Source organism: Anopheles merus, chromosome X, assembly GCF_017562075.2.
Source record: "Anopheles merus strain MAF chromosome X, AmerM5.1, whole genome shotgun sequence".
Lineage (NCBI taxonomy): Eukaryota > Metazoa > Arthropoda > Insecta > Diptera > Culicidae > Anopheles > Anopheles merus.
Window position 1 is genome coordinate 19466078 of NC_054081.1, and position 18335 is coordinate 19484412.

General features: G+C 43.2%; 1 protein-coding gene across 1 annotated transcript; it reads left to right on the forward strand.

The window, feature by feature from the left end:
* Nucleotides 1-4215: 4215 nt before the first annotated feature.
* On the forward strand, nucleotides 4216-13870 carry LOC121593108 (cytochrome P450 307a1). Its single transcript, XM_041915186.1, has 2 exons — nucleotides 4216-5487; nucleotides 11445-13870. Exons 1-2 carry the CDS (start codon nucleotides 5040-5042, stop codon nucleotides 12701-12703), a joined length of 1707 nt encoding a protein of 568 aa, XP_041771120.1. The 5' UTR covers nucleotides 4216-5039; the 3' UTR covers nucleotides 12704-13870.
* Nucleotides 13871-18335: the final 4465 nt, after the last annotated feature.

The following is an 18335-nucleotide window of genomic DNA, read 5'->3' on the forward strand; positions in this document are numbered from 1 at the left end:
CAAGTCTATTGTTGAAGCCAGTTTGACGTCCAGCGACAGCTCTCCGAGCTTATGCGGGGATGCCCCCACGAGCCACTTATTTTGTTCTATTGAGAATGGAAAACCAGTTTCCTTCCGCGCGGGTTCTAGATGTCCTTGCTCTGTCTCTGCAGTGTTTCGAAGAGTGTGGGAGAGAGACAGGAAGAGAACGTTCGCTTTCTTCTCGGATTTTATCTTCCCAGATCGAGTCCAGAGCAGTGAAGCAAACCGCTAGAGTGCCTCTGGAATTTGAATTTGGCGATGACTTTAAGTAGTGGTATAAATCGTAAACATGTTCTTGAAACCCCTCCCTACTCCTTTCTTAAAAGGCTGGCAAATCGCTTGCAATTCTTCCTCCGTTCATACTTATGCTGCTCATTGGCAAAATCTTCAGCATCTAAATACATATTAAAGGAGACTGGTGTGCGCTAAGCGTCGACTAAGATTCGATCGAGCATAATGTGGCTTTTTTTTCATGTTCTTCTTTTCAGTTCCATCTCTCTCGGCTTCGAATCTCATTCCTTTTGTTCACCCTGGGACTCCCGCTGTTCGCTGGGGCAAGATTTTCGCATATTACCAACGGTTCAAGTCAGTGCCAGAGAAAGTCCCCATTCGCAGTGCGAGCGACCGTCTTAAGTTCGACGTTCTGTTCGTATTTCTTGTTCTCCTCTTCTTCATATTAAACAACTCACTCTAAGCGAACGTGGCCATTAACCTCTGGCTATAATCTGCACAACTAGCACGTCTCAATCGAAATCCTCCAAGCGAGCGTGTGTCTATGACCTATGATATCAGCACAGATCACCGAGAATTATCTTGCTTCGTGCACTGTTGATTAGAAGTGTTCTTGTAGCGCGTAGTTTCTTTTTGGTCTTGCCCATTTGAGAAGGTGCTGAGGCTGACTAAGCACGCAAAATTCTTTAACCTGTAGTTCAGTATATGTACGGAGGATGACCGTAGTAACAGGACGGGGCGTGATAGTTCCAAGCAGCACCGCCATTTGATTAAATCGCGTTGCACTGTGGCTGTGCACAGTCAACACAACCTTAATTGATCTGTTATTGAGTGTCGAACGCAACTGATGCACCATCCAATTCGTTCGCTGCAAAGTCTGTGCGATCCGCTGCGCCTCTGGCGTAAGACTCTACTTTTGCGCAAAGCCACGAGAAATGTCCAGTGTGGCGTGTCCACGGGACGCAGCTATTTGTTGGCTAGCACAGGTTACATGCACCCAGGTGATGCTCTTGAATCCGGCTCTTCTCTTTGTCATCGTTTGTCGTCGTTAAAACCTGCAGGACGAGTTTTGCACACCCAGGAGCGGCGGTATAACCCGTGAATTCAAAACATGCCATCGCGTAGGTTTAACTCGCACGCAGTATGACATCAGAGATGGCGGGCGATAGTTAAGACAGCATGCACTTTCGCTATCCGCCCGCTCATACGGAAAAATGAGATCATTCGGCCTAAAAAATTAAAATTTGGAAATAAATCAACAGGTCCATTGTCAAGGTTCAGCCATATTCACCAGGAGACAGGTGTGCGTTTGTGAATTTTTTTGCGTAAAATTATACGAATAGATTTACCCGAAACAGTCTGAACAGAGCTTTCCAGACAGAGAATTTTTGAAGAACCATAGAGGAAAATCGCTCCACTGGATTGTACCACCCCCAGTCAGTGCACGTTTAAGTGTCCAAAAGTCCAAGCGCTACTCAACGCGCGACGAGATATTGGGTTGATATTGCATAATTTATGTACCCCCGTTAGAGAATAGAGAAATGTTCGCTCATGGACGCCGGTATTCAAGTAACACCAAAAGCACTACCAGCACCTAGAACCTTTTATACCTCCCTTTTTCTTTTCCAGAGCTGTCGGAAACAAACCACAAAGCCGAAGCAAGCTTACTTTAGAGATTTTGCTTTTTGCTTTTCGGTTATCTGCTTTCTCTCAAGCGGGAGAGGACTCCGCGATCCGCTCATTAACTTTGGGGTTTTTTTTCGCTTTGTCTTACTTTCATTACTGCCGCCCGTTCCGCTCTTTCACTGTAGGGGCCATGCCTGTCTGGATTCGGTGCTTTCCTGTTACCCATGAACCTTTGCACATAGTTTCTTCCCCATCTTGCCCACTTCTTTAGCTGTAACATCCAAAAGACATCAGAACTTGACCCACGCTGTCAGTGGGCAGAGTGATCACGCCACCGGAAAGAAAATGGGTCGCAATCCGTTCTGTCTCGATGCCATGCGCTCGTTCACTTTTCGTTTCGCTCGCCGGGCTGCCCTTCCCCGAGATCCCCTTTCCCTCTCATGTTCCGATTTATGACTGTTCTGAATTATGAATGCGCCCAAAGCGAGCGGGCAAGTGGGTGAAGGCGATAAAACCCCGAAGATAGAACCAATTGCCGCTAACTAGCCGCTGACGGAATTGGTGCTATCCTTTCGCCGGGAGGTCTTGCTCTATTAACGTTAGGATTTAGAGGCCAATCGAGATCGGTTTAAAGGGATTGTTGTGAGGGATTGAGTAAAAATGCTGTGAAAGTATGTTTAGGTAGTTAAAGTTGTTGAGTATGTAAAAACATTATGAGCAAAGATTCAAATAATTTAAAGAAAACAAAATTGTACAAAAAAAAGTTATTGTTCTAATGTGTTGATTCTGTGTGAGCCATATCTTTTGAGCAGTGCTCTCCAACTCCAAAGATATATATATATATATATATATATATATATATATATATATATATATATATATATATATATATATATATATATATATATATATATATATATATATATATATATATATATATATATATATATATATATATATATATATATATATATATATATATCCCCGTATATACATTATATATATAAAACATATATAACATATATGTAACAATTTTTATTACATATATACTTTCTGCAACCCACATATATTTATTGTATTTTTATTCCGATATATTTTTTGTAGACTTGTTTTCCAAGCATCTTGATCAAATTTGTTTAGCTATTGCTCTAGGCATGCCTATTTAATTATTAAATTTTATGATGATTGTGAGAAAATGTTTTGCAATGCTTTAAAGGATGTTTTGGAGAGACCCCTCGAAAAAATTCTCCACCTACTGGTTGAAATAGTTGGGAGGCGAATGTGATGCTTAAGTGTGCAAAAAGAAATAATCCTCTTCTTCGACCGTAGCCTCCCTTTATCACACATCCTTTCCAATCGCTCGCTCGGTTTGTTTAATCTTTCTCTCTCTGTATATATATTACTCTATTTCTTTCTCCCTCCCTCGTTCTATCCACAGCCTCGGCACATCGCACACTTAGAAAAAGGGGTAAGCATTCACAAGCTTGCAAGTGTCTGACACCCGCTCGTTCTCTAACGAAAGGGGACCTCTTGCTCGTCCTCGGAATACCACTCTCGTTCGCTTTCGCCCAATTCCATCCCGCGCTCGTTGATCCATCACTCTCTCTCTCTCTCTCTCTCTCTCTCTCTCTCTCTTTCTCTCTTTTTCTCTCTCTTTCTCTCTTTCTCTCACTCTCTCTCACTCTCGCGTACGTAGCTCTCTCGTTTTTGCTTTGGTGAAAAGAAGCATTCACTATCCTGCTTCTACATGCCTTCCTGAGCACCATACACTGTCCAAGAGGAACCCCGCTGTTCGATTCTCCCGTTTTTCGCGATATCTCACTCGCACAGCAATCGTAGGCTACGCGCTGTATTGTCTTCATCTCATCCTGCTCCTCGTGCTCTCTCTCTCTCCCTCTTTATCTCTCTTTCTCTCTCTCTCTCTCTCTCTCTCTCTTTCTCTCTTTCTCATACGGAGCTAGTTTAACTCCTTCCCTTACCATGAAAATACCACATTCTGGCTGATGGGACCTCTAAAGCTTATATGTTTGTGTGAGTATGTGTGTGATTGCTCCCTCCCTGTCTGTGGTTCGCCAGATCAGGCGAGCTTGAACGCGTGCGCACACCCGCAAGCTCTTACGCGCGCACTCGCGCGCCGTTCGCCTTTGCGCGCAATATCGTGGCAAGGCAAGGTACGAGGGAATTCGATGGCCCCTAGCATGCCGTTTTCGAACTCTATATAAACGTTGGCACATAATCCGCACTCGATCAGTCTAACTTTTTTCGTAGCTAATCGTTGATCGTAGCATCACCGAACCAGGAAGCGTACCGTCGAGCACCCCCCCCCCCTCCCTACACTTCGCCAACTATAGACGATCCTGTGTGCGTGTGTGAGTGTTGCTGTGAACGAGAGTCCTTTCTGCTGCTGCGAACACATCCCGTACCAATCAAACCACTGGTCAAATATCCTGACCACATCCTTCAAAAGCCTGCGCGCCCGGTGCATTCTTACTACCCGCGAAGCTGCGCGATCAAAGTTCAAACCTTTGGTAAACGATTAGTAGAACGGAGTTTAGGAGGACCAGGTTTCCCTCTCCGCTTACCAGGGGGTCACGTGTGTGTGATAAGGAGTATCCGGAGGTGCATGCCATTCGTTCGCTAGCGTATTTGTACAACACAACAACAAGCCGCAATCGTTTTAGTTCCACAAAGTGACTGAGTGTTCGCATATGCGTGCGTGGGTGTGTTGGTGCATCTAGGTTTTTTGTTATTTGTTGCTCGTGGTTTTGTTACACTATTTTGTTGAATTTTTGAAGTTAACATCAAAGCTGTTTGTTGAATTAGCGCACCGGTTGAACGTTCGGGGATGTTTGTTGCCTAGCAAAACGGAGTAGCAAAAGGTATAGTTTTGTTTTGGTTCGTTACGATTGGTCGGACCGATTTAGTTATCCACGTTCGCGACGCCGCGCGCTCATGTGCTTCCCATTGCTGCGGTCAGTTCTTTTGTTGTTAGTGTGAGAAATAATTCTTGCTTGACGAGAATTTAAAACGCGCCTGCACTGACGGCCGGAAACACACTTGCACGCTGCATTGCGTGAGTGTTACGTGCTTTGGAAAGGACCGCCTAAAAAAACCCCCTGCTAAGAAATCGCAGAAACGGACAGACTAAACCGAAACACGGGATGGCTTACACCGGGCTGATTCTGGCCGTGCTGACCATCATACTGTCGGTCGTGTGCTACTTTAAGATACTGTACGAATGGCACCGGAAAGTGCGCATTCAGACCGTACGGCCGTCCCGACTGCAGAAGCTGGCCACGGCCACCACCACCCTCCCACAGCAATCAACCACCGAGCTAATGACGTTCCCGCAGGCTCCAGGCCCAGTGCCGTGGCCCATCCTCGGCAGCCTTGCATTTCTCGGCCAGTACGACGTGCCGTTCGAGGGCTTTACTGCCCTGGCGAAGAAGTACGGAGACCTGTACAGTATCACGCTCGGGTCTACCCGCTGCCTGGTGGTCAACAACCTCGACCTGATCCGGGAGGTGCTCAACCAGAACGGACGCTACTTCGGCGGCCGACCAGACTTTCTGCGCTTCCACAAGCTGTTTGGCGGCGATCGGAATAACTGTAAGTACCGATAGGCAACAAAAAACGTGGTGTGGGAATTTTGCGCAGGTAATGATTAAGTTTCGATTCCTCACAATTGTTGTGATGTCCAACCAAGGAAGAAAAATCAAAACATCTCAAAAACAACGTGTACAAACAGCATGGAACCCTGTTCTACGCTGTATGCCTCAGCGAGCCTTCGAATCAGGGTGGCGCCAAGCTACCGGCACTGGTTTTCCAATCTGGGCCAGAGAAAGTGAAACCCCTCACACGTCTCCACGCTCACGGCCTCTTACACCTTTTGTAGCTCTAACCGGACGGGCTCGAGCTGGTTGATGTCCGATGGGGCCGATTGAACGGTCCTGGAGTTGCTGGGAGCTCACCATCTGTGAAAGAGTGAACGGTGCACACGCGTCAGGTGGCTGTGCAAATTGTCCTCCTCACACACGCGTTGGTGCCGTTTTGTTGTACGGAGTGGTTTTGGTTTAAACAGTGCAGTGATCGTAGAGAAACAGAGAGAGGTGGCCATAGAGAGGGAGAGAGAGAGAGAGAGAGAGAGAGAGAGAGAGAGAGAGAGAGAGAGAGAGAGAAAGAGAGGTAAAGAGAGGAATGGATATATTGATAGCTAGATAGAGAGAGATGGAGAGAGAGAAAAAGAGAGAGAGAGAGAGAGGCAGAGAGAGATAGAGAGAGATTGTGGGGTTTTAAACTGCAGTAATTGGAACGGATGCAGAGGGTGGAAAGGCATACGATGAATTGTTCAAGAAATTCACCTCTTTCCCGGGCACGTTCCTCAAATGGCACCTTCGTGAAATAAGACGAGTTGGGTGGAAGTGAAAACGGCGGGTTGATAATAATGTTGGTGAGGATGTTTTAGAGAGGAAATAGGAAATAATCAACGCAAGGGGAAAGTACCTGCTGGGTAAAAAAGAGATGCCGCCGCCTACGGGGAGAGTGGTACACACACACACACACACACAACATATAATATATATATATATATATATATATATATATATATTATATATATATATATATATATATATATATATATATATATATATATATATATATATATATGCATTTATGGGCATATTTGTTATATATAATATATTCTTGTATATTCTTGTATATGAATATATATATAGTATATGTATATATATATAGATATATATATATATACATATATATATATATATATATATATATATATATATATATATATATATATATATATATTATATATATATATATATATATATATATATATATATACATATATATATATATATATGTGTGTGTGTGTGTGTGTGTGTGTATATATATATATATATGTGCGTGTGTGTATATGCATCTTTTACAATCCCAAAACAATCCCCCAAACAAATGGGGGAAATGCTGGTTGGGGTTTGCGAACAAAGGGGAAATTTCTTATAAAATAGAAAAACGTCATGAAGTGATTACAGGGAGAAGTTTCTAAGACGCACAATATTGATGGGACCATATGGGACAATCAGTTGACGCGGCTGTCAAAATCCTCTGTTCCCTCAGGAAAATATTGGAGAGAGGGGTGGTCGTAGAGGGAAGTTTTGGAATGCCCTTACTCTGGGACAAGCCCAAGTTATTGTGGACGCCGAATACAAAGTGCGAATCCAAACCACAGGCGAATCCATAGCGCCATGCGCACCATGGTCCTTCAAACCGGATTCCGACGACAAGCCCCCTGAAAAACGCACATCAAAATACGATGCCTGGACGCACCGGGAGGTTGTATTACGTCAATCAGCACTTCCTGATATTGTTGGCCACGTTTCGCAACCAGCCGGGGTTTGTTCCATATTAAGCATTGAAGTTAGTTTTTTTCTTCCTTCTGATTTCTGTTTAATTAATTCATAGTTGTACGCTTTAGGTGGTGCGGCTCGTCTGTCATCGCTTACGTAGCTAGAACAATTCTGGGACACTCTTACGGGGCATTTCGGTGGAAAAATGGATACCCAACTGGACTAGAATACACAGTGAGGGAAGTTAATTATTTGTGTGGCTTGCTTGTGCAGTTTGCATAAGCATTTGTTAAGGGAGAATTGATTGCTTCCATTGTCTCTAGCGAAACTGAAGTAAATATCGTATTCAAAGATTGCTCCTAGCTGCAAATCTCTGTTACATTTCTTGAAATCTTCAAAAACCAAAAAGCACTCCTGTGAACCTTTTTTATCCGATCAACTCAAGCCGCTCCCTCGTGCACCAACGTCAATCAAGTCCATTGACCATCAATATCCGGTCACGGTGGTGCTTATAGTGGAAAAATACAAATATGAACGGTATAATCAAGTCATTCCACATCATCTGAATGGCGCATGTAAAGACCTTAACCACCAGGACAGACAGTCTAGCAGGAAAAGCAAAAGAAGCAAGCAAAAACTAGTAAAAAGAGGAGGGGCCAAAACAAAAAATTCCCCGTATCAGCACACTGCAGCTTGCGCGACCCGAACCCGACGCTGCACACGCTTACCCCCGATTTAGCTTTGCTGTGCAACTGGAGAAAATAAACATACACGAGTACGGCACAACTGCAACAACGCTCATTTCTTTGGGATCCGGTGTGCAGTTACGCAGCCTGTTGTGCCAGGAAAGCAGGCCAACAAGTAGAAGCGCTACCGTATGACAGATACCTCTGGTCAGGTTGTGCCTGCCGTGAATTGAACACCTCCTCCTTCACCAACAATCTTTCATGAACAGCTGATTTCCACTAAGCATTAGGAGACCCAATTATTCATGCCTCCATCGTTTGGCTGGGATCACATGACAAACAATGAGATCAGGTAACAATGGCTGCCACCTTTGTTTCAGACCTAAGCTCAGGTTCAGAAACATTCTTATCAAAATGGACTATGTAACGTAAAGCGCCATTGCTTTATCTTAATAATAGTGAGCGCTGACACACATAAATCTCATCACTCTCGTCCCGACAGCAAACCTTTTAAATAGACAAACACACTACTGTTGTACCCTAAGGATTCTACCACTTCGTTCTGAAATTAATCGAACAGAGCATGGAATATGTCCGCCGAAATTCGTTTACCATAGTACTCATATTCCACTCATTTACCTTCATTTCACAGCCGCTTTGGGTCAAAGCCGCTTTGGGGGTCGGTACTCACTATGAAATACGTTCATTCCCGTTTGTATCGATCGAATTCCGCGAGTGTTTGAAGCGCGGATTCTTGTGCTGTATTCTTGTAGAAGTTAGTTTTTGTAATTTTCATGTTGTTTTAATACGAAAATGACACTTTATGAAGAGTACATGAAACAATATATAAATGCAAGTTATTTTAGTTATTTTAGTTTTTTTTATTTAATCCACAGTTAAATTCAATAGATACACAACACGTGCAATTGAAATTAACCAGCCAACAAGAAAAAAGCCATGGCAAAACTCATTTTGAAGAGAACGCCGAATGGCTTTTGGTGAACGAAGTTCATTCTCTGGCCAAATATATCCAGACACTCTTTATTTCCTCCTATCTTTCTCTTTTTTATCTTTTCTTTATCTACCGCATTTGCTTTGATCACATGCTCCACTTGTATTAAAAGTTCTTGGCTATGATACAAAGGAAAGATTGCTTATTTGTTTCTTTCTATAGGTGCTCAAACTTGTGAAATTAGATTAGCTACACCACCACCAGCCAGAAATGGGATGTAAAAGGTAACATAGTACAATCACAGAGATAAATACAGCGCAGAAGTATAAATAGATCAAAAAAGGTAGACTAAAAAAAGTTGGTGGGTGTGCCATAATCATTAGTGTGTGTATGTGTGAGTACGTGTGTACTGTTAGCAAAGCAACAAAAAGAGGCAAAATTGGGGATCCGATAATCATTAGTTTGTTCCCTAGATGATTGGACGTCTAATGTTCACACGTACTTAATCTACCAGAAGATCATATTTTGCCCACACTATCTCTCTTCCTCCTTCCGAGCGCTGTTCTCAGATAATCGAGAGCATCATTTATCTTTCTAGATCTTTGAATGGGCAATGCCGGCAATGGGTTCGACGTGAATACTGCGGAAACGGGAGACGTGAAAACTGCTCGGGAAAAAGGGAAGAAATCATGAATAATTTAGCATGCACTTGATAGGATCGGAGTATGTGTGTATGTGTGTTTGGGTGGGTACGTTATAAATGTTCCCTTTCCCTTTCGCCGTGCACCAGGTCAGTTGAACAGTAACGCTCGAGATCTTGCAGCCGGTGCTACCCACGGTTGCTGCAGCAGTAGTTCTACCCGCCTAGACTTCCGTTTCGTCGGAGGTTTCATTGATGCAGGTGCAAAAGCGCAGCAAATCAGTTGCTGGCCATCGGTATCGCTTTCTGCTGACCCTAAGATATTTGCGCCTCGCATAAATGAGTGGGAACCGAGGGTAAAGGGGAGAAGGGGACAGGGGTAATCGAGCCCTGTGGTAAGAAGATAGCGCACCGGAAGTAAACGCTTACGCTTTGCGCATCTCTTTGCTTCTGCAGAGTGTACTTAGGTGTAGCTAGTTGTTCAGCAAATGGCAGACTAGGTCGATCAGAGACTTCAGTAACGGAGTAGAGGACTTCCGGGAGGCACGCACAAAGGAACAATAAGATGGAATGCAATTTGCTACTCCTACACGCTTATGGAGCGACCCTGGGATCTGAGCGTATCCAGCAGAGAGCAGGTACTTGTAGACTAGCGGGAACTTTAATTGCCTCTTTATAACAAGTGAAGCTCTTTAAGAAGCTGCTCAGTTTCATTTTCGATAACAAACTAAAGCGTAAACGTGTTTCTCTTCTTCCTCTTTCAACTGCTCAGACCTAAATCACGCGCAGCAAGTGAGCCCGACTAAGCACATAGAAAATCTGTGTATTTTTTTTAATCTGCCCAGTAGCTAAACAACCAGCTACTTCCGTGTATATATGTTTTAGTTGTTTTTTTTGTGCCATTATCATTGAATTTTTTGGAAAGTATAAAAATAATTTTCGCGTCTCCGGTTTGCGTACGGTGTCACCTGCAACCGTTATAAAGTACATACCTGCAAATCAGTCTCGGCAATCGTTTTGTCGCGTGCACTAGTAGATTTGGTTCTGGTATTGTGCGCGTGAAAATCTCCCAGCTTCTCATCCAACTACTGTCTGACATTACTGCCATATGTGCTAATGGTCGCCCAAAGCGAGGGATCATTTGCATGTTGATATCACGTGAGCGTCAGACGATTTTGCGCAATCCGGGGTAGTGCACTCAGCGGTCAGAACTGTTGACCTCACGCAAGGACAGCCCGCCCTCTTACCGCATCGGCTAGTGGACGTTATCCAACATCCGGAAGAGATCGTCGACGAAGTCCACAGAACGGAGCTGTCAGCACAAGTGTGACGTAACACCCAATTCGATTCATTCACAACACATGTGGATACGATATGCCGGCTATATTATATCTCGATTACGGACGTCGAGTACGTGCCGCGCCGCGGCTGTTGACGGTCAAATCGATGTATTTTTTATATATTATACCACCACCGGACTCAAGGACTAAGTTTTGCAGACACTGAGTTGCTCGATAAGGTTTTGGTTAGGCTTTTCATATTATTCTTATTTCTTTCGCTCTTCGTCCACTATACGTATCACGTATACGTATACGTACGCGATCTGCAAGATAACTCGGTTGGCCCCGAAGGCCAAGGATGCAAACCGGGTTGTTTTGGTGTGGTATTTTATTGATCGTTCTTGAGAAAGGGAATCCGGGCTAACCCCTTTCAAGAGATTTCGGTGACCTTTGGTCCAAAAGTTACACAAGGAAACTATTTGGTGTTTTTTATGCGGAAATATATTAAAATTGCAGAGCTGCTGTTAGAAATCGTATTCTTAAGAAGTTGGAATTGTAGGACGTTTGTTGCGCTACAGTAAAACATTTGTTCATTATCTTTGTTATCTTTGATTATTTCTCTCGTTTATACATTTGCAGCGCTCGCACTGTGTGACTGGTCGACCCTGCAGCAGAAGCGACGCAACCTGGCCCGGAAGCACTGTTCGCCAAGTGACGCCTCCAGCTACTACCAGAAGATGAGCGACGTGGGCGTGATGGAGATGCACCGCTTCATGGATCAGCTGGACGAAGTGGTGTGCCCGGGCAAGGACTTCAAGGTTAAACCGCTGATTATGCAGGCGTGTGCGAATATGTTTAGTGAGTACATGTGCTCTGTCAGGTTCGACTACAACGACCATGGATTTATGACCATCGTGCGAAATTTTGACGAGATCTTCTGGGAGATCAACCAGGGATACGCGGTGGATTTTTTGCCCTGGCTCGCTCCGTTCTATCACAAACACATGAGCAAGCTGACACGCTGGTCGGCCGAGATCCGGGACTTCATACTTGAACGGATTGTGAACGAGCGGGAGCAGACGCTAGGGGATGACGACACCGAGCGAGACTTTGCTGATGCGCTGCTGAAAAGCTTACGGCTCGATCCGTCGGTAACGCGAGACACCATCATGTACATGCTGGAGGACTTCCTGGGTGGGCATTCAGCGATCGGCAATCTGGTAATGCTTGCGCTCGGGTACATCGCAAAGCATCCGGAAGTGGGTCACCGGATCCAGCGTGAGATCGATCGCATCACCGAGCGGGGCAAGCGAAACGTTACGCTGTATGATACCGAGAGTATGCCGTACACGGTCGCGACCATTTTCGAGGTGCTACGCTACTCTTCCTCGCCAATCGTGCCGCACGTCGCGACAGAGGACACGTGCATAGCCGGATACGGTGTAACCAAAGGGACGGTCGTGTTCATCAATAACTACGAGCTGAACACAAGCGAGCGGTACTGGAGCGAGCCGAAGCGCTTCAACCCCAGCCGGTTCATCGAGACGGCGACACTCGCTCAGATTCGGACGGATCTACGCGATTCGCCGACCGCCAAGCAGGACCTGACCAACATCATCAAAACAAACGGTGTGAGTAGCGAGAATGAACGCACGCTTCAGATCGAAAGAGTGCGCAAGAACATCCCACATTTTCTGCCGTTTAGTATCGGTAAACGGACCTGCATCGGGCAAAATCTGGTGCGCGGTTTCAGCTTCATCATCATCGCCAACATCTTGCAGAAATACGACGTGCACTCGAACGACCTCAGCCTGATCAAGATGTACCCGGCTTGTGTTGCCGTGCCGCCCGACACCTACCCGCTTGCCTTCACACAGCGCTCGACGGTGGCTGCCTAGACTAGCCCAGTAGTAGCAGTTAGTAATAATCGTACTAGTAGTTGTTAGTAGTAGTAGTAACAGCAACAGCAGCAGCAGCAGAACGTCCGACAACTGTTCATGCTGTCACGACGCGAGACACTGTACATAGTTTCAATGCCAACTACCGGGACTAGTGGAACACGCTTCAATTCCGCGCACCCGTAAACAGCTAAGCTAACTTATTTCACCAGGATGCAGATACTGCGCGAAAAAGGCACCCCGCTTCCTTCTCGCTACACGTTACACGAAACAACCCTAAAGCAAAAGGATTGGGCCCCATCTCCACTTGTTTGCAGCACCAGGTGCACCAGAAGAGTTTTATTAAGCTTCTCTTTCACCTACACATCGCTCGGCGCCCATCCTTCAGTCAGTTGGTATACTACTTGCCCGACAAAACACATCGTTTCGTCCTTTGGAAGGAGGACACATGTCCTAGGCGGAAATGTTCCCCTTTTGGTTGCTCGTATATCCCCTCCAAATAGCACCAGAATTTTGTAACCTTCTGATTCGCAACTGCAGCTGTGCGTGTATCTGTCGATGAGCGGCGCTTAAACATGGCGACTTATTGTATTGCGTATGCAAGTACAATGAACGTATTTGATACAACTGATATAAATTAAATAAGAGCTAAGACTGATTTTTTTCATCTTTACCCTGTGAGACAGATCTAGACGAATTATATCAAAATCCTAACGAATGCAAAACAAAAACACAGTGGAGCAAAGTGTAATGGGTTTATCATACCTGTTCAATGGACGGATCTCCTTCGCTCTAAGAAATCTTTAATTTTTATAAAAAATAATACCTTTGACTCTCAACTCGGCGTACAAGCCATCCACCCCCTGTACTGTTCCCCTTATGTTAAGCAAACGCATATATATAGTTTGCCCTTCCCCTCCCTATTTCGTCATATTTTCTTTCTGTCCTGCCCACCCGTGTGAAAAGGAGCAAAGCATAGCTATGTTAGATGGATTTTTTCTTCAGGGATTTACTGTGAGCCGTGATTATTTATGAAACGAAAAACGATAAAATAGATCGCATTGACTTTGTTATTTCGCAGACGATCGAACGTAACCCGATAATACGGTACACTGGCTCCTAAGTATTGTATTATAGAGAAAATAAAACATATTGCATAACGATAAACCCACTATTTTAGTCACCTTTAGTTAAATAGGAAAGAAATGGAATCATTTTACAAAGCTGATATCCGATTCTGCTTTAAATATTTTTTTATCTTTGGTTACTGTTACTCATTAAGCGATTTTAAGGTCTACTTCATTTGCCCTTACTAGCGATATGATAATATTCTTTTTAGCAATTTTTTACCAATTAAAACCTCAAATTTCGGAAGGGTTGGTTAAATCACTAACGCCAGAACCGTCCGTAATTGTACAGAATCATCTGAAATCGTCCGGAACCGTCTGGAATCGTTCGGCGCAGCTAGGGATTTCATTTCTCGGGAGTATCAATAGAATGCAACCTTGCTAGAACCAGAGCAAAACCACCACCTCCTTTCGTTCTCTAACTCGTTTTTTTTTTCGTTTGATTAGGATTAAGCTTAGGTGTAGAATAAGGACTGTGTTTAACCATTAGGGGGACAATAGTAACCAATCACATCAACATCAAACTGAACTTTACCATCGTGAAAAGCTTTTAGAATTTTCCACCTTACTCGAGTGGGAATCACCCAAGGATTTTTTTCTACCATAAGACAGTGGCTGCCTAGACTAGCCCAGTAGTAGCAGTTAGCAATAATCGTACTAGTAGTTGTTAGTAGTAGTAGTAACAGTAACAGCAGCAGCAGCAGAACGTCCGACAACTGTTCATGCTGTCACGACGCGAGACACTGAACGATGATGTTGTAACACATAATTCTGCTGCGTTTGTCTGTACACCGCGGCTTATTTTTATAACCGCATCCCTAATTTTCGTTTTTTTTGCTATGTCTTCAAAAAATATGTCAGTCGGTCAGTATAGGGTGTTTATGGCGGTGAAAAATAAATTTGGCGAATTTTGAATTATTTTTACCATGTATGTAGCTCCTACAATAACTAACTAACGTTATTTGGACCATCTAGTTCATATAACCACAATTGAATAAATATAAAAGCGATAGAATGATACTTTTTTAATTGTATTCTCTAATTTTAAGCAATACGAGCTTTTCGGAACGTTCTTTGTAATATTTGGCGTAAACTGGATTTCAGCCATTAATAATACCGGCGGTCCCCGAGATACACGGTACCTCTTATATGCAGATTCGGAGATACGCGGTTTTTTAAATTTGACAATTCTTTGAGCAAATTGTACTGATTCTACACATCAATTGTAAATTGCCAAATAATTTCCGTTTTGATCGAATGTTAAAAACTATTTCAAAAGGTTTGAAACTGTTATATTCAGTCAGAATCATATCAAATAATTCATGAAGTGATGAAAACCGCCCCTTACTTGCAAAATTAGACAAAAATTAGTGACATTTTTGCTCGGAATCACGAGATTCGACTTACGCGGAAATTCGAGATACGCGATATTTTGCGGCCGTTTATCTCGGGGACCGCCTGTAATAGTTTAACCGTAGAGTTGGCAACCAGATTTACACACGTAAGTTGGCAACCGGCATACCCGGGTATTCCACACAACGATTTTCATAGGTAAACAATGCTTTCTATATTTTAATGCTATAAGCAAGTAATGCCGACCACATATTCTCTTCTATTTCATTAATTCATTAAGTTTTTTTTTCATTTTATTATAAAAATAATGGTCAAATTGAAATTTGGAATCGCTTGAATTTGACTCGAAAATAAGCACAATACGAAAAGAGCAAGAAGAGAAACTTCATTCTCCACACAAAATGTATGGAATACCCGGGTACGCTGGTTGCCAACTTACGTGGTAAAGTTTAAAAACAAATCAAAATAAAATACTTACAAGCTGTTTAAAATTACAATTTATGGACCAAAAAATCATAAATTAAAAGTTGGGAGACTACGGAAAATTTCAGGTCAAGAAAAGCAATGAATCAAAAGTTATTGCAGTTCGAAGTTGGAAAAAATACCCGGGTATCCGGTAGCCAACTTAAAGGTTAAGGGTTTCATAAGCTCTCCAGGGCTTTCTGCTGTCAAATGGTATCCAAGATGGCCAAACCGATTTTGGCTAATACTTGACCTCGATACGATCCTTGGATACAACCCTATAATCTTTTGACAGGAAGTTTACGCTCTCCCATGCAAATCAAGCGTAAACCTTTTGAGTTTACGCTTCGTGTGATGTCCGTATAATGTTATTCCCGCTAATCGACTCTACTGATATTGGACTGTCATCATGCAACCGCTATGTAAATACCTTGTTTACGTCGTCTCTGACCCAACCTGACAGCTTTGGTGTCTGTTATGAAATGATCGTTCTGTGAACTCTCGAATTTTTTCTTCTTTCGACACACATTATCGTAACTCTTCTGAATTTGTTGAATACATACTTTCTTAAACCAAAATCTATCATTGGGACCCTTTCCGTTTGAAGCTCGTAGGCTGAAATTCCAGCCTGTCAGCTGTTTTACAGACGTCACACGAGGCGTAAACTCAAAAAGTTTACGCTTGATTTGTATAGGAGAGCGTAAACTTACTGTCAAAAGATTATAGGGTTGTATGGCTGAAATTCAGTTTACGCCAAAGTTTACGCTTCGTGTGACGTCCGTATTTGGATTGTGAAGCAGTTTTCGAGCAGCTATCTATGTGAGTATAATACACAGGTGGGCTTATCCCAAGGTGTATGAATTTAGAAGGCTGATTTTTATCGCTTCTGCTTCTGAATGAAGATTTTAAGAGTGTTTTGAGTGTTTATCAAGCCTCCAGATAATAAGATTGATGGAAAAGATTTAGAATATTAGTTCAAGCTTTTTATTTCACACTTCACGTATAGGTTCATGAATCGAAAAAAAAAAACAGAATACAAAAAAAGAAGTTGTAGAAAGAGACAGAACGTGCCGCTACGAAAAGCGCGGACACACACTTCTGTCAGTTTGAAGTCCGGTTGGTTGCAGGTTTATGGAGTCGGGTTAAAGGATCGAAGTGTAGGATATTGTCAATCCTAACACCAGAAAGCTCGTTGGAGCAAAAGTTTTCACTCGTTCTGTCAAAAAGTGATGTTCAAAATTGGTTATAAAAAACATGCTATGAGACCACCTGGACTACATACACTTTGATTACAGATTCGACCACCTGATCTGTTTAACACTTTAAGCGCCGTGTCATATAAATTTGCATGACGGTTTTGCTCACCATTCAGCATTGGATGTGACGCTCAGTGATTATCTTGAGAACGAATAAGGTAGGAAAGAGAGAACGAGAACGACACGTGCTACGCCGCTTATCGCAATGAAACAAAAGAGTGATAACAATCGCACGAGAAATTGTCGCTCTCATCGCTCTCTTGCCATGCGCTACGTGCTCACTCAAAAACTGTAACGTCAGGCCGGCAGTCAAAGTGTTAATACACCTTGGGATAAATGTAAACAACACTGTGTTTTCGAGCAGGTACTCGGATCTAATTCTAGCTTTGTGGCTGGAATAATCTAGACTGAAAATTGCAGGCTAGTTTTTTGTGTGGTTTTGTATGGAGTGTTTACATGATTTCAGCCTCCAACTGTCAAACTCCATACAAAAAAAACTAACTAGAATCGTGAAGGCCCCCATTGTCCGTGTTTTGTTCGAGTAGAATATCATCAAATACCCTAAGAGGTTATGGGCCCAGGATCGAAAGTGATGAAATACTCTGAAGAACAATAACAAGTTGTGTGGATTTTCTTTTAGAAGAGCTGGGTGTTTTTGTGCAACAAAAGAAGGAATAAAAAATGGCGGACCCGAATTTTTCGTTGCAAAAGTTGAACGGTTTCAACTACGAAATTAGGCGATTTCGTCTTGAGCAGCTGCTGACCAAGGAAGGATTGATGTATGTTGTGAAGGATGAGAAGACGGAACAGCCTAACGCTGCCTGGATCGTTAAAGATGGTAAGGCTCGTGCACTCATCGGTTTGTCGCTTGAAGGTAGCCAAACATGCTACGTTATTAGTTCTGCAACAACAAGAGAAATATGGGATGCGTTGCATAAACACCACGCCCGGTCAACACTTTCGATAAAGATACCTATCTTAAGGAAGCTAATTCGGCTGCAATTGTCTGAAAATGGTAAGCTTACCGAAATTACAAGACATTCGAACCGTCTTGCTAGCATGGGTGATCCATTGCAAGATTATTGGCTGGTTGCTATTATTTTGTCGAGCTTGCTCGAATCGTATGATCCGTTGATAACCGCACTAGAAAGCTGACCCGAAACTGATCTGAATGTATCGTTTGTAAAGGGAAAGCTTCTTGGTGAGTGGCAGAAGCGAGTAGACAGAGGAAATTGTAGTGAATATAGAGAACAAGCTTTCAAGGTTCAGTGAAACCAATACAACCAGAAAAGAAGCAAAGGTTTGTCACTATTGTGGTAAGGAAGGGCATTTCCGACGCGATTGTCGCAAGTTTGAGCAAGATCGACTATCCAAAAGAACACAGGACCAAAACAAGGCTACTAGAACGTCAAACAATCAGAGGGCTAATTTGGA

Excerpts from the sequence above, each read along its gene's own strand:
- LOC121593108 (XM_041915186.1), top strand. The coding sequence starts at position 5,040 with ATGGCTTACACCGGGCTGATTCTGGCCGTGCTGACCATCATACTGTCG. Across the intron at positions 5,488-11,444 it reads TGGCGGCGATCGGAATAACT|CGCTCGCACTGTGTGACTGG; the intron begins GTAAGTACCGAT and ends ATACATTTGCAG.